Genomic DNA, 17,198 nt, shown 5'->3' on the forward strand with positions numbered 1-17,198 from the left:
GCGTTCGGCTTTACGTAGAGCCAGTTGTAGCCAATCAAGTGACATGTGAGTGGGGAGAAGAGCTAGAACCCGTGGATATGGTTGCGATTGCCTGTACATTACTCTGAATCTCGTCCTTGCATTTATTCTTTCTGCTTTGGCCTCTTCATATCTCTCAATCCACTTCTACATCTCCTTGCTATTGCTATTGAGGATACAAAACTTATTGAATTTCTCCATTTGCTCTTCGCTCATCTTTCTTTCAATCCCTTTTCCTTGGGGAACCTCGCCAATGATGCGATCATCATCCTTGTTATGCCAAGCTTGTGGTATATCAAGATCCGTGGATGCAACAAACTCCGTGATATATACTAATGGCTCTTGCACAAGCCATCCCTCTACCATGCTTGCTTCTAGTCTTTGTCTTACAAATCCCTTCAAAGTTTTCATAAACTGCTTGAGAAAAAACATCGACCGACTATGAACGGTACCCACAATGGCCACCTCATCAACTATGTGTACAAGCAAGTGCACTTGAGTTGTCATAATGCTCGAGGGAAAGTGCTTCTCAAGCAAGCATACGACTTCGATGGATTCCACCCTAGCCTTCTCGATGCTCGATATGGAGATATCTTTTTGAGATATCCACCTATTTCACATGCCCATGTAAGATATATTCATAATCAGTCTATAGATTATTTAGCTTAAATTGAAGAAAATGCAATCAATGCGATTTGATAGTAAGCATACCTCACAATACCATTGATCTTGATTATAGCATTTCTAACATCTTCTTGTAAGCACCCTTTTATTGTAATTGGGAGGATGAACTATCAAAGCAACAAAGAAGTCATGTCAACAATATAACATAATCATAATTACACTAATGCATCACGATTATCGGTACACTAATCCTACAACTTAGAATACCTGTAAGACCTTGTGCCAATCATGGGACTTGAGCCCACTAAGCTTATTATCCTTTGAAAATGCTCCTTTCAAGCAATGCATGTACCCTGTGGGTGTTTGAAAAGAGGCAATGTCTGCCTTGACTGCTGCCTCCTCTCTCGTAGAGAGGATCCATGTTGCTTTCAGGAGGATAACTTTTCCCGAAGCATGCACTTGGGGCCACAAACGAGACATCCTATTCATAGCATGCAAGTCTTCTCGCACTCCTCTCGAGTCTTTAGAACCAACCAAGTGTGCCCAAATAGTAGCCCCCACATTCTTGAAGATATGCATGGGATCCAAGAGATGATTGATTTCTAATTGACCCCAATAAGGAAGCTCGTGAAAGATCGATAGCTTCTTCATACCAGAAGGAGGTTCCTCTCCATTCACCCTCCAAGCCTGAATCCAGTCACTTGCCTTCAAATATGATGGTGGTGGATCAAGCTGACCTCCACACACGAGATGGTCCAGTGGAAGGTATCGAGCATGACCTTCATAAACATTTTTCCTCATATGTTTGGAGTATCGTGCAAGCGATTTCAAAACTGATCCACAAACAGGACAAGCATGGTACCCACTTGTAGCAAGTTTTGCACGCGTGCATGAATGTATTAGTATAAGACATGCGTGCGAAAGAGAGTCATAAAAGCATAATCCTATATTATACATGTAAAGACACAGCCACATACCTACATGCTCTCCATATCCTGGGTAGTCATACATGGTCCACATCAAGATACCCCTGACCAAAATATCATTGGTATGTCTAGGAAGTTTGGAAATATCAAAGACGTCCTGCACTCCTCTCCATAAGATCTGTAACTCCTCTATCAAAGGTGCCATGTACACATCCATATTTTTGGCCTTGTACTTCCCTGGCACAAGTAGTGCAAGCATGAGGTGTCCCTTCTTTATTGTTGGCCATGTGGGATATTGTGATTCACCAAGACTATGGGCCATGTCAACCAAGATGTCGAGCGTAACCTGAAAGGATTCACTCCATCCAAGGCGAGCCCAAGATGTAAGTTGCATGGCTCTCTTGCAAAGTCTGACCACTGAGTCTATGTGCTTCCAAGCTACATAATCTGCAGGAATCCTCAATGTCTCATTAGTGGACCGATGAGATGCATGCCATGTCATCAACTCCGCTATGGATTTGCATCGGAACATGTGCTGTATTCTTGCAATGATGGGAAAGTGTCTCAAGACCTTTACTGGTATCTGCTCACCCTGCAAGTCATCTCTATATCATTGTTCCCCACACTTCAAACAACTAGCCAAATCTCCATGCTCATGACGAAAGAGAATACAATCATTACGGCAAGCATGGATGGTATCATAATCCATACCCACCGTTGTTAGCATCTTCTTCGCTTCATCTCTTGATGCGGGCATGGTATTTGGTGCAGGCAACATCTTCTGGAGCAACCTATCACAATTCAAACATACATAGGCTTCGAATAATGATGATTTGGTACACTAATCCTACAGCTTAGAATCCCTGTAAGATATTGAGCTTACAACATACATAAAGTGGGGATACAAAGGCTTCGACTAATCATGATTCTCAAACATACATGATGATTCTCAAAACAAACAATATCCAAATAATGAGTCAAATTAATGCAGGAGCTAACCTCATTAAGGCCGAGACATTTGTATCCGACCACCCATACTTTGCTTGCAGATTCAAGATTGAGAGACAAGCACATAGTTTAGACATCCTAGCACCCTCGTACAACTGTGTTGATTGCAACTCTCGCATTTTGACCTCAGACTCTGACATCATGTATACATGTGATGTAGTGCCCCTAAAAATAGAATCCATCATGTCCACCATACCCTCATCATCATCCGGGAGACTATAGTCTTGCTCAAAGTGTGAAGGTATATGTGCACCCTCATCACCCTCCTCATCCTGTTTCAAAATTTCATGTAAATATAAGATCTTGTCTCAAGGTTTCGTGTCATAATTGTATCTAATATTAACCACAAACTCAAATAGCATTGACTTACCGATAATCCATCACCATGTGCAACACCAATTGTGGGTACTGGTTCGGGCTCCTCCCCATACATCCACAAGTGACGCATGATAATACGACATTGATGCTGTACTTCTCGCTTGCAATGAGTGCAATGACAATACAACCTCTCCGTAAGCCACTCTGTGCTCTCGAGCATTGGTGCGTCATCTAATGAGCTTCCACTCATCCCTTCCATCTGCACACTTCCAAAATCACAACATGAGTTGCAAGGAAATCTATTAAGATCCAAAAAATAGCCACGCATGAGCTTCTTTTCTCTCTTCTAACAATAAGTGCCCTGAACCATCGCTATATAGCGACTTTTTGCTCTGTTCCATCACTATATAGCGACGCTTTGTCCTATTCCATCGCTATATAGCGACGCCTTTTGGATATAAATGTCGCTATATAGTGACTGACCAATGTTGCTATATAGCGATGTTGGGAGCTTAAACCCAAAACCCCGTGCCACAATGCTTTCTTTAGCATCTCTATTGCGGGAAAAGCAATGATTTAGTCGAAACTTAAACAAACAAAACTATAAACCTTGGTGTTTGAAAAGAGAAACGTGTGGAAACTTGAATTTCAAATTTCCCACCTTTTTTTTAACTATGAATCCTTGTGTTTGAAAAGACAAACGTGTGGAAACTTGAAAATTGTGATAAAATACAACCTTTTGTTTGAAAAGACAAACGTGTGGAAACTTGAAAAGTGTGAAAAGACAAACGTGTGCGAAAAGGAAAACTTATGGAAACTTGAATTTTAAATTTTTCTTTTTTTTAAATTTAAAATGAGTTTCACTTCCATTTTCAATTTACTAGTTTAATTTCTCAATTAAATAAGGAAAAGAGACCAAGGACAAAGCACACCCCTAGGCGCGACAAGCCACCTCGAATGACCCACCAGACACACGAAGAGGAGTCTGAAGAGGTGGTTGCAAGGGAGGAGAGGTGAAAGAAGTTCAAAGTGGACAAGCGGCCATGGAGCCATGTCCAAAGGCCAGTGCAGGGTCACCCAAAGATTAAGAGGCACAAAAAATCAAGCGTAAAGGCACTTCAGGAGATCCGCAAGTTCCAAATCACTGTGGACAATCTCATTCCCCGTGCACCCTTCCAGCGTGTTGTACGTGAAATAGCACAGCATTACAAGAGTGATTTATAGACTATAAATTGTATGGTGCAAAATCATTATAGCAGGAACGACTCGCATGCCACAAGCTCAACAACCATTGGGTTACGCACATGGCATCCCAAATACGTGCTCGCAATAACCCGAGGATGGGTAATAAAATGGATCCGGGAGTATGTTGTCTTTATGCCAACATGGACTTACGCCATAACCCGAGGATGGGTAATAAAATGGATCCGGGAGTATGTTGTCTTTATGCCAACATGGACTTAGGTAGAATAGAATGTGTGTGTGGAGTAGCGACAAAGCTCCGCTTGTACTTGCATAAGGTTAGAAATAAACCTCTTCCCAAGAAGATTTGATGTCAGAGTCCGCAGCCTTAGCAACGAGATCCCCTCTGAAATTCACAACATCGTGCAGAGCATAAGGATTTGTGTGAGCGATGGAAACAAGGGAGGAGGAAGACTAAGTATTTTCAAGAGATACAAGCATTTTGGAGGCGAGGAAATGATTTGAACAAAAAATTACAATACATGGAGAGCTGGCTAGTTGCTGGGGAGTTAGGATTCAACACTATAGAAATTTCAAAGGAACATATGAGATGCAATGTCAATATGATCTACTTGATGATTGGTTAATAAAGCTTATGAAACACAATGTCAATATGATCTATTTGATGATTTGTTAATAAATCTTATGCATACTACTGATCATAGTTTACATTGCTCGCACATAATCCAAATCCATGGTGCAACCCAATAACGACTATAAAACTATTGGAAACCAAACACCATAGTTGGCTAGCTAGAGAAGGTTTCAAAACCAAGATCTCCCTATATGATGCTACTGTCAGTGATCGATGCAATGCCATCATCCAAAGTGCAAAGCAACATGTCTATGATGAGGAACAACACACAAACCATGGCCAATCTATTGCCACCTTGTAGCAGAGAGCATGACCATTGCTTTCTATCACAAAAACCACATGTTCAGCCAAATTTACAACCCTTAACCTCCTTCATCAAAGCAATGTTTGTAGTGCAACTTAGTGATTCAAAAGTTACTTTGTGCACATGGCATGCTCCTTTGTTCATAAATTATTGAAACGTACCTCTCTCTCTCTCTCTCTCTCTCTCTCTCTCTCTCTCTCTCTCTCTCTCTCTCTCTCTCTCTCCACACATACACATACACCTATAAGTAACCTAGTACATAATTGAGTAAAGGTGTCATCGCTTGCCTAAAGTAGGAGTACAAAAAAAATTGCAACCGCTCGCCTAAGTTCACTCACCCAAACTGCAACTGCTCGCCTCAATTTTCCACTCATGGAGTCTCATAGCTCGACATCGTCACTAGAATCCCTCTTCTTGAGGTGATAGATATCTATTTTTTAAAATCCACCTATGCTTGTCAAGTGTTTCACAATGGCATCATTCTCCCTCATGCACAAGGACACTATGTAATTACATAGGCCAACTCCTCTTTGCTCACACCCCTATAAGACATGGATTTACATTGGGTTTCTTCATTCTTGTAATTCCTCTTAAATAGGCGAACTCCTCTTTTCTCACCCCCCTTGCCATGGATTTACATTAGGTTTCTTCATTTCTTGTAATTATTCTCTAGAATAGTGCATTTTAATTTACATTATGATCAGCACCTACCCTTAAATTGTACTTCATAAGTAGAGGGTGCATGTAAAAGGTATTTTTTGGATTTATTTGCATATGATAGCAACTAAAAAACAAAAAAAGGTATCAAAATAGTATGTGCATGAGTGAGCATGGTGATTATGCAGCATAAGTATGTACAATGAGTACAACTTAGGTCCTCTACATTCCCTTCACTTCCCCCCTTTGATGTTGTCAAAAGTGGGAGACATTCTTGAGGATAAGTGGCTTTCAAAAAATATCTATGGATTTTAATTGTGTTAGATAGTGGACAATTTCCATTTCTTCATAGAGGACATTTTGGTGGATGAAGTGGTGATGCACCACAGTGTTTTATTCTAGCATAAAACATCGAGTTCTTTGCCAATTGAATGACAATCATATTGTCAAAATAGACCACTATAGGTTCTCTAGAAATAACATCTATTTTTTATAGAAGTTTTATAAACCAAACTACTTCCCATGTAACATTGGTCTACCTTGGTGACAATCCTCTAAAGTCCTTAGATTTTGCAACTAGAGTAGCCAAAATGATGTGGTCTCTCTGATCCCTCTCTTACATGGCAATAACTAAACACACAATAATGTTCATAAGACCTTAACTACATCAAGAATCAGAAACTACAAGGCAAAGAGCATCAAAGACACAATAAAATGAGAACTTTAGTATAAATGAGAGACACAATTAGGATGAAAACCTCAGTATTACTGAGTAGGAAGAGTAGGAAGTCAACACAAATAAAGCAACACGATGCCCTAAACTTGTATGATGCTCAAGAGGAGCCAATGTGACCCTTTGTAGGCTAACGCCTTCCACTAGTGGGGCTATGTATTAGTCTTGAAATCTGCCCAAAATTTAGGATCTATTGCAAAGTTTGGTGCATCACAAACATACATGATCTAAACAATCCTTTTGGTTAAGTTGTACTTAATCAGGTGCTCTCCATTTCTTATTAAAACTCATAGAGATCCAATGATGAGATGCCTCTAAGTTAGGAACTTTCTGTCATTCCTTATTAATTCCTAGAATTTAGGCCTAAAAATGGGGAAGCCCTCAATGGAAGGCAAATCTCCTTCAATTGAGATAACCTCTAGTAGGTATACCTTCCATGACTACAGCTACATGATCCTAAGTGGGATTTTACCTAATTCATTATGATGTCCACATGGCAAGGCCTCCAAGTGCCATGCCATGCTCTCCTTTGTACACTTGGTTTCCAACCTTAGATCTTAGGAAGTATCATGCAATGACCTAATGCTTAATGCACAATCTAATTCAAGGCCAGTGCATATAGCTCATTTTTTCTTTTTTTTGCTATGCTACAATTGATACCTGGGTTGCACAATCTAGGCTCAAATGGCCATAGCAACCTAAGGTATGCATGTAGAAATCCAATGCATACTACATGAGCTAATGCATACTAATGCTATGCAATGTCCATTAGATGGAGCACTTTATTCAAATGGTTACTTCAGGATGTGACCCACATCACTTCCTCTCTCCCAATTCACACAACATCATGAAAGTGGGGAAACTTATGCAGTCTTGATCTTACGGTCTAGCAAAGGTATTTGTGCCAAGAGGTAGCTAAAAGACAAGGATAGTATGACAAGGTAGAGAAGGTCAAATGGGGCAGAGAAAAGAGGGGGATAGTAAGGATGGAGGAACTTCACATTGACAACGAGATGGAGGAAGAGGCCAAGTCGGAGATCCAAAAGATCATCATTCTTAAAGCATGCAAATGATCTTCAAAGGTCCATATCTTAGGGGTTGGACCTTGGTGTAAGAGGAATCCTTCAATCTTTCTTTGGAGAGATGGAGAGGAATCATATCACCCACCTCATAGTGAACACTTTGTCTATGCTTGTTGGCTTGGTGTAGATACTCGACTTTGGGCCTACTCTAAAGTATTATGGACCAATTGATGAATACCAAACAAATGCTTGGAGAAACGTCTTTTGTAGATATATTAGGTACATTGGAAGAGTTGGCATTGAAGTGGGGATTGCATGGCCAAATCTAAAGGAAGAGCTAGTTAATAACCATATCAACTCTCAAAGGGACTCTTGCAAGGATTTTGGATATAAGGAAAATAATTATCCCAAAACTTGAGCGTATGTCGACAGTCAATTCTTAGCATTTGAACCAAGGTAGATTCACAACTTTAATTTGACAATTCATTTGAGGATGCCATGTAGTAGAATGCTTGAGAGAAGTTTCCATGGCCTGATGCCTTACAAAGTTGTCCAATATTTCATAAAAATCTAGAATTTTTGTCATTAACGATGGATCAAGGGAACCAAAACACGGGTAGGCGAAGAAAGCTTGGCTGCTTGAGGGGCTAAACATGTTTTGCTAGTGGCCATGAAAATGGCCGTTTTGGAAAATCTACTAACCACAACCATAATATGATCATGTTGTCTCCGAGTTAAGGGAAGGCCTGAGATGAAGTATGTGCTGATGGAATCCGACGGTCTTAAAGGTACTGGAAGAGGATGATATAACCCAATTTACTTCTTGAAAGACTTGTTTTCCTGGCAAGCTCCACAATTCATAATAAAATTATGTGCATCATTTTTTATGTGAGCCTAATGAAAGTACCTTTGAAGAAGTAGGAGAGCCTTGTTGACTCCAAAATGACCAATTGCCAAGCTCGTATGATTCTCTCTCATAAGTTGCATTCTTCAACGACCTTGAGGGACATAAATTTTGTGTGTAGCTTGTATCCATTTTTCTTTACTAGTATTATTCTAAGCGAGGCTTCTACATGAACTCCAAGAATGTCTTGAAAATCTTTATCAAAAGGACAGGCGAGAAGGCCAATCTTCAAAGGTTGGAATACTAATCATAAGTGGATTAGGGGCCTACTTAAGCAATGAGCTTGCTTATTAGTAGTTCCTACCTTATATTTGATGATAAAATGAAATTGTTGCATAAAGTGGAATGTCCACTTCACATGTTCATGAGTTTGCCAATGCTTTATTAAGTAGTTAAATATTGAAGAAGCAGATGATCAATGTTCATGATGACCTTAGATTCCAACAAATAACGTCTTCGTTTCTTGAGATGAGGGCATAGTTCCATGTTATAAGTAGGATAGTTCACCTTTGCATATGTAAGTGTTGCACTATAGAAAGCCACAACATGATCTTGTTGTAGTAACACACATACTATGGCATACTTGCTTGCATCAGATTGAACTTCAAATGCCATGTTACAATCTGGCAACTGAGAATGCCAACCTTGGCAATGCATGTTTTGAGAAGGTCAAATGCCTACTAATGAGTCTCAATCCACACAAAAGGCATTGCTCTTCTTTGTAAGAGCAAAAAGAGGCAAGCAAATATCTGCATAATCATAAACATGTTTCCTATTGTATTTAGCCAAGCGAAGGGAACTCCATAGTTCATGGATATTGGCTTGTGTTGGCCAATTAAGAATGGCCTTTACCATGTCTTCATCAATGCCAAAGCCATCAAAAGAGAGACTTGAAGGAAGTCATGAGAAAGCACACTTTTGCAAATCCATGTATGATTAGTGTTTAGAGAGAAATGCAAATGTCCAAATGTTGGAAATGATCCTCACACTTTTTTTAGTAGATGAGAATGTCATCAAGGTAAACAATCATAAACTTGTCTACGTAAGGCTTGATGATAGGAAAAAAGTGCACAAAAAGCAAGGTCCAATAGTAGCATTAGTGCTTGTATATTCCATGTGTGAAACTGGTCATGTGTATGCATGCACGCGCATACACATAGCAAGAAATACATATAGATCCATGTAGCATTCAATCACATTAGTGTGCATCTACCTTACACACATGAAGGCTTACGTCATGGTGGGAAATATGTTCAATATACTTAATTTCCTTATGCTATGTAATCCTCCATTCGGCCTCATTTGAAATTCATTAGAGACTCGTCCCTTCCATCAGATTTACCACTAGAGCTCGTAAACCTTGGGGTGCTCTCTCCCAAGGTCTTCCTTTCCAACTCAACACTCTTTTTTCTCTTGCAGGGCTCTTATTACGTCATGGTTCATCTGGAGGTCTTCAAACGGAAAAAAGGTATGGATTTCTTTTGTGCTTTCTGTAGAGTTTCCTGCAGCATAACATAAGCTGATAGTTATGCCCATGCATATTTTGGCCACATACCTGTTTCTCAAGGCAAACAATAACTCTGTCTGAGGAAGCGATTGAAGAGCAAGGGTATGTGAGAACTGGGTTGCTGAAATGGAGCAGGCGATTGCCGATCAGAGCGGCTGGAGGCATTGGATTCAGGGATGTCATCAAGGGAGGTGGTGTTTCTCTTGGGTGGGTGGGGGGGGGGGGGACCAAAAACAAGATGAATTACATTCAGAAGGCATGCCCTAGAGGGACTACAATGTTTGTGTAAAGGAAAGAGTGGTCGGACCAGTAAATGAAGTTTGTTCCTGACAATATGTTTTTATTAGTAGAGTTTATCCATATGTGGTCTATTATTGAACCATGTATTGTAGTTGGTTGATCAATAATTTGCATGAAGTTTTGTTGTGTCAGAAATTCTAATTTCTTATTTGTGTTGTTATTCGAGATATTGTAAGTTATATTGAAATCACCTATAATGGTAGTGTGTGTTGTTTTTGGAATATTTTGTATCGTTTTTTGTAACGATGATTGGAGGATTGAATGATGTGCGGTGGGTGATTTGTATACATTAATAATTGCAAATTCATAGGAATTGATGGTCGAGAAAATTGTCAACAAGCATTCGCATTTGCTATTATATATATATATTCTTCGTGTACTAATGTCAAGGAGTTTTTGTAGCATGTGGATATCCCACTTCCGTTGTTTTTTTGAAGGCATGTAAAGTTTGGGAGATGGAGTGTGTTGGATGATTCAGTATGCAATTCTTGAAGACACAATATTGTTGCGCTTAGCAAACTTTTATCATTTAGAATGTCGTCATAGTGTGCATTAAGGGCTCTTGTGTTGAGGGATTGTAGTGTTGGATGTATGTTATTAATGGTAGACAAGTTTTTTTGTTGAAGAATCCATTGATGCTCTGATCTCAAACATTCGATCTCCTTGAGAACATGTTGGTCCACCTTGATATGTTTTCGTTGGATTGGGTTGACAATGTACAAGTTATCTGGGTTTTTGACACTATGTATGTTAGGCCATGGGATTTGATAGATGTTGGGTCAAATGCTACTGAATCCATGGATAGTCCTTGAGACCGATGAATTGTTCTTGCTATTGCGGGTTGTATAGGAAATTGGCACCTTGTGACTGTGTTCAAGCAGTTTTTCCCAATTTGAAATTCTCTTGCAATTTCGTGAATAGGTGTCCAATTTGACGGTATATTGGAATTGTACAAATTCTTATGCTTGAAGTGTGCTCGTTTTCCAATATTGTTGTCATTAAACAAGATCCAAACCACATTTTTCTAGCTTGAAATGTCCGAGTCTTTGAATATCCCATTAGCACCGTTCACCAAACCATTGGGAATGTCTAGGTTTCCTGAACAAATTTCAACAATCATACTTGGCTTTAGGTGGAGTTTTGTGTAAACCTCCAGTGTTCTTTGCATTGTTAGGTGGTATTATAAATTTTGTTGCATGTTTTGTGTCTTTTGTCTATTGCATGAAGGATATGTGGGTTCTCTTGAAGCAAATCAAATATTTATTTGTTGTGGATGTCTTTCGATGCATTAGTGTAGAAGAGGTGCAAAATATTTACTTTTGGGAATGGTTGTCGACAATACTATTGGTTTAGTTTGAAGATGTCTTGAATTGTTTGTGTTCCTACTCTTATTTTGTTAAGGAGTTCTAAAAAGTCATTGTTTTTTGCCGCATTGGAATGTTAAGTTCGTACATCATTATGTTGTCCTTCCAAGAAGATGTAGTTGTGGTTGTTTTTTATGAATGTTCCATGAATAGCCCTGTATTCCATGTATGATTGCCATTGTTGTTATATTTTAATGTGCAAATAGAAACATAAACATACAAGTGAATATGTAAAAAACTTATGAAAAACAACTCATTTTGATATTAAGAAATACTTGGTTTTCTTAATTACAAAATATAAGGAAATTGCAATGGTAATACTTCATATTCAAATAACCACATCCTCTTTCAATGTTCAAACATTCACTAAGACAATATTCACTACGACATATATATATCCATATTCACTAACACAATAGTTTGGAACTAACAATTGTCCTAGTCTGAGTCAATATTAATTATGTCGACAACATCTCCTTTTGCCGACGTTTTTTTGGCACTTGCACCATGTGCACGGGTTGGTTTACTTGCACGTTCAATGTGTGTAGTGATTGTGGTTTTAAAGTTTACATACTACGGGTTGGTTTACTTGCAGGCCTTGTGAAAGTCTGTGCCGATGGAATCTTGAGCCTTGTTATGCCAACAACTGGAAAAGTGATGGCAAAAGATGACATGTTTGATCAGAGTGGGGAAAGCAAACAATCGCTTAGTACTGAAGTGTATTCTTTCGTTCTGCATGTTTTTCCCTTGGCAAAGTCCCGTTCTCAGTTAATAATGCTCTCAAAGGCTTTCGTTGTTCCACTCGAGTTTGTGCAGTGTTCTTTCCTCTGTTGCTGCACCGCGGCAGTCCCTGACCACCTGCATACCTTCATCCACTCTGCGTATTATGGCATCCTCTGTTGCGTACCTTCATCCACTCTGCCTACTATGTGGAAGTCCTTTGTCACATACCTTCATCCACTTTGCATTCTGTGTGGATGTCCTCCACTAAAAGTCCATTGGATAGTGTCTCTGATACTGCGCCGCAGCAATCCCTGACTCGGCGTACCTTCATCTTCTGTCTAGAAGTCCTACACTGAGTCCACTCTGCTATTGTCCTTGCTTCGAATAGACGTGCATAGCCCGCCAGCGCTGGTTCATTTTCTTTGCTCTTCAACAGTAAGCCAACGCTCCTTTTTTTTTTTTAAGTTCTTAATGAGTCTAATTCCCTTTTTCGTTATTTGTTCTTTCCGCTTTTCAAGTAATTATTAAACATAAATCTCTTCTTTAACATTAATAATATATTTAAAATGCTATGGAATATTTGTAGGAGGGGCTGCAATTTCTGCATGTTCACATGCAAAACAGTACATCTCCACCTAGTCCCAAAGGAAGTGCATTTGTACTTGCCTCACCAAGCAAGCCTCTTAAAGAGAATTTGTTGAAAAATTCTCCTATTAAGAAACTGACTCGTCGCACCTTGAAAAATTCTTTCAAAGAGGTTGCAGAGGAAGCTTATGCCCAAGGTGAGTTTTCGCCCTCTCCATGCATTAACGATGGCATTGAACAACATAATCTTAGAAGGTAGAGAAAATCACACCGGAAAAAGCCCGCTGATCGAAGAAGACTCACATATGACCTTCAGAAGGCTGCGTCGTAGCTTCATCAGTACTGCATGGTTTGGTCCATCATCTCTGTCGCCTGCTATATCCTGTGCTACATGGTCTCTTCTGTTGTTCTCCCGTTGTCCACAGTACATGGCTCAAAACAGTAGTACATGGACCAAAAGACGAACGAAGCTCAAGCAGGAACGAGCGGGGAGGCCATGGACGAAAGCGAAAGCCGATTGCCTTCTCTCTTCCTCGTTCTGCATGCATACACATCCAGAAGAAGCGCACTAAAGTCTGCATTCAACCCAACCACAAGCTGTCATGTGGCACCTACAATGAGGCAATCAAACACCGACAGATATAATTCCAATACCCAAAATTTCCAAATTCTTAATTTTAGCTTTGGCAATTCGACGCCATCCCGAGAGGGGTTTCCCCCCTATTCTTGTTAAGTCCAGAAATCCAAACCCCTCTCTTTTTCTGTTTTCCCTCCTCTTTCTTCTTGTTTGCCATTTTGCATTTTGCACTTCTGTTGATGAGCAATGTGTGCATGAGCAAAGCAAAGCACAAGTGCTCGCATTCGCCATCGCTCCCAGCGGCAGCATCATCTCCTCCAGGAATTTGCCACCCTTCCGCGAGATGGCACCTTACCGCCAGAATTGAAGCAGAAGCGTCGTCTTAATCCATGTCGGGAGCGCAAGCAGCACGCGGAAAGGCAACAGGCGCGTGAGAGCAGACGGACGAAGCATAGCCATAGCCGTTAGACCAGAAGAGTACAGGCATGTCGAATCCTGCTTCTGCTCCTGCTTCTGCTTCTCCTCTACCCCCAACTGCAGCAGTAGCCCCGATCGCTAGGCCTGCCAGAAAGCGGAGCACCACCAGAACTCTTCCTGATGCTGCTGACATCGCCCCTCAGCCCCGGCGCCGCAGCGGGGAGTCTGCTCGAGAAGAGGATCCATCGTTGGCTGCAAACACGAATTTTGGCAAGCAATCGGTCGAGCCTGCTCGAGAAGAAGGGGTCTCTGAGAAGGCCTCCCTTCCGCGCGTCTCAAGCAAAACCGCTGCCCAGGCCTTGGATAACGTTACGAGGCGAGAATCGCTCCCAAGCAGGCCCAAGAGTATGAAACTCTCTCTTACAACCAACCCCACGGGTGGCGGTTCAGGTGTTGCTTCGATCTCCGGACACCATCTGTTGAAAAACCTATTTTCTCGTTCCGTTATCATTTTTATCATCGTAACAGGCCTGGCAACGACTTTCTTGAGTCGGAGAACCCCTCAGCCTCCCATTCGGACTAACTCGATGGAAGGTCAAGTGGCGGAGTTGGAGGAGATATTGAGGAAGACTACCAAAATGATGCAAGTGCAGCTGGACCTAGTCGACATGAAAATACACAAGGAGGTGGAAACTCTGAAAAAGGAGCTCGAGGAGAAGATAGAAGAACAAGCCACTTCGTTCGGGACGGAACTTCGCAACTTAGAGGCTAGAACGGAGGACATCGAGGCCTCTCTGAAGAGGCTGAGCGAAGGAGGATTCCCAACCAAGGAGGACGTGCTGAAACTCTTCAATTCCGCAGTGGAGGAAAGGGCCACAAAAGGCAACGGGGAGACTCTCAGCTTGGATGACGTACGTGCCGTGGCCAGGCGGTTGGTGGAAGCGGAGTTGGAAAATCATGCAGCGGATGGAATTGGCAGAGTGGATTACGCCTTAGGTTCCGGTGGAGGAAAGGTAGTGGATCATTCAGAAGGTTTCTATCAGGGTTTGGGAGCCGATTGGCGTCACTTGGCTGGAAGTTTCTTGACAGGAGCCACTCACAAGCATTCTTTGGCGCACAAAGTCTTGGAGCCTAGCTTCGGTGAACCTGGACAGTGCCTTCCCCTTAAAGGAAGCAACGTCCACGTTGAAATTGCCCTCAGAACCTCGATTTTCCCCGAAGGCTTCAGCTTGGAGCACGTCTCTAAGGTACCCTTTCTTCTCCTCACACTGCCAGACCAAGAACAAGCATTTGCCAAGGTTTTCAAAACTTGCTAAAAGCGCTGCCTGGGCTCAAACGAACATTTAATGTGAGTAATACTTTTGAAAAAATGCAGTGGTGACATGAAGAAGTCCACCTTGCAACTGTGACTCAAGTAAATTATCACGCTTCCATTACTAGGAGTAACATTGATATATTAGGAAGATCCAATCGTCATAGTTGACCAGCATTAAATTTTCTGGTGGCGTTCTGTTGATGCCTGCAGTCTGAAAAACATTCTAAGCTGTTAGATGTTACTCGCCTGTTCTGCTCACTGCCAGTACCAGTTACCAGAAGACTTCTATGCACATCATCTTGTCCTTTTGATTTTTTGCTTGAGAAAGGATCTTTGCTTTGGTTTCAGGACCTCATGCAGCTTGGTTTCATAAAAGCTAGTGTCGCTTTGCTAGCAGAGTTGGGTAAGCTTTTGCTATGCTGTATACTGGCAGATACAGCTTCAGCCGATAAGAAAACTTGACATGCATTGAAGCTGATTAAGATTTATGCTAAGCATTTCTCAAACATTTTCTATTCTTGTTTAGCTCATTTCGTTTTTTCATAAGACAGTTGAAGCAATTCCATTATTTTGATTGCAGCGGGTAGCATATGATATCTCAAGTGCACCAAAGAACTTCCGGGTTTTTGGATGGCTGGATGGTGACAAAAAGGAAGATGCAGCTGCCAAACCTATGACACGGGTTTTCCTTGGGGAATTCATGTATGATGTTGACAAGAAAAGTGTCCAGACCTTTATGACACCAAATGATTCAAGGGGACGATTGATAAATATGGTGAGATTGGAAGTTCTTTCTAATTATGGCAGCCCCTCACACACTTGCATTTACAGGTTCCGGGTTCATGGTTCTGATCCAAAGGCAGCTCCAGCCATGGTATGACATGCTGTGCATTGTGGGATTCATAGTAACTGATTTTCTGTTCTGTCAATTGGAGCACCATACAGAAGACTGTTATGTCAAGGTTGGAAAGGGAGATAAATTTTCACATTTTTATAAGCTCCCGTCTCCCAGTATGTTATAACATTGTGACATTTTTGGTTCCAAAATCTGACCACGCACAATGCTATTACATTAACATAATTTGATAGTCTCACAATCTTTGCTGCATAATTGTTTGTTAGTGGTGTTCCTTTTCTTCTGTGGCCGTTCTATTTGAGACTAATACCCTTTGTGGAAGTAGGGTTTTGAGCATAGCAGTCTCAAGAAATGTGTAAGGTAGCGGTCAAGATTTGCAGTCTTTCTGCCTGGTCCAGGCATGGGAGTTGCCGTGATAGATTGTATTGGAGAGCAAGGTGGTCACGGAAAGCTTGCCATAAGGGCATAGGGAGCTCCAAGATGCAGGTTAAGAAAAAGCAAGAGCTTAAGAGCTGAGCATAAAAGATGGAAAGATGTTGGCAAGGAAGAGGGGGAAGGCCCTTAACACTTCTAGCCCTTTGGACAGAAAGAGATGCCGTCTGAACTCCAAATGCTACTTGGAGGCTGGTGCTCTTACCTTGAAGCTGATAATGTTCTTGCAAGAAATATCTTGAACAGGTATTGTAATAATCTTCTGCATAAGACATTCTTATACACAGAGCAGAGCCCATTGGAATGCCTTCTTTCAATCCAGGTCCCTTGTTGCCTCTTGTTGATCTGTTTATTCGGTGTGTTCAGCGTTCAGTGCCCTCTCTCTCTCTCTTCCCCCCCCCCCCCCCCCCCCGATATGGTTCACACACCTTTGTAAGGCTAGAATATATCCAACTGTACAAATTCGGACTTTGTTGTTCTAAAGTCCAAAGTTCTAACAAGCTTTACCTCTGCTTTTATTGTATAACTTAGTCTAAGGTATGGATTTTGCTGTCTTATTTTGTGTTCCCTCTCTCTCTCTCTCTCTCTCTGCTCAACTCTTCCTTCCTCTTCTCTTTTGCCTGTTGCATTTGTCTCCTCTGTTACCTTCAATCTGCAAATTCTCAAAATGTTTCACTTGCCATGTCGGATTAAAGAGAGCATGTTGCATCAGTTTTGGTATCCTCTAGGTTTAACCAGAAATTCCAGATCTCTTGAAGCATGGGTATACTA

The 17,198-nt window shown here is 41.1% G+C and overlaps 1 protein-coding gene across 1 annotated transcript; it reads left to right on the plus strand.

The window, feature by feature from the left end:
- The first annotated feature begins 13,572 nt into the window (after positions 1-13,572).
- Positions 13,573-16,836, plus strand: SUN1 (SAD1/UNC-84 domain protein 1). Its single transcript, XM_087396894.1, has 2 exons — positions 13,573-15,071; positions 15,720-16,836. The coding sequence occupies exons 1-2, from the start codon at positions 13,893-13,895 to the stop codon at positions 16,017-16,019; spliced, it is 1,479 nt and encodes a 492-aa protein (XP_087253020.1). The 5' UTR covers positions 13,573-13,892; the 3' UTR covers positions 16,020-16,836.
- The last annotated feature ends 362 nt before the right edge of the window (positions 16,837-17,198 follow it).

This window comes from Dipteris shenzhenensis, chromosome 25 (assembly GCF_047967505.1).
Source record: "Dipteris shenzhenensis isolate YYH24624 ecotype China chromosome 25, Dip_SZ_1.0, whole genome shotgun sequence".
Classification (NCBI taxonomy): domain Eukaryota; kingdom Viridiplantae; phylum Streptophyta; class Polypodiopsida; order Gleicheniales; family Dipteridaceae; genus Dipteris; species Dipteris shenzhenensis.

Excerpts from the sequence above, each read along its gene's own strand:
- SUN1 (XM_087396894.1), top strand. The coding sequence starts at position 13,893 with ATGTCGAATCCTGCTTCTGCTCCTGCTTCTGCTTCTCCTCTACCCCCA. Across the intron at positions 15,072-15,719 it reads GCTTGGAGCACGTCTCTAAG|CGGGTAGCATATGATATCTC; the intron begins GTACCCTTTCTT and ends TTTTGATTGCAG.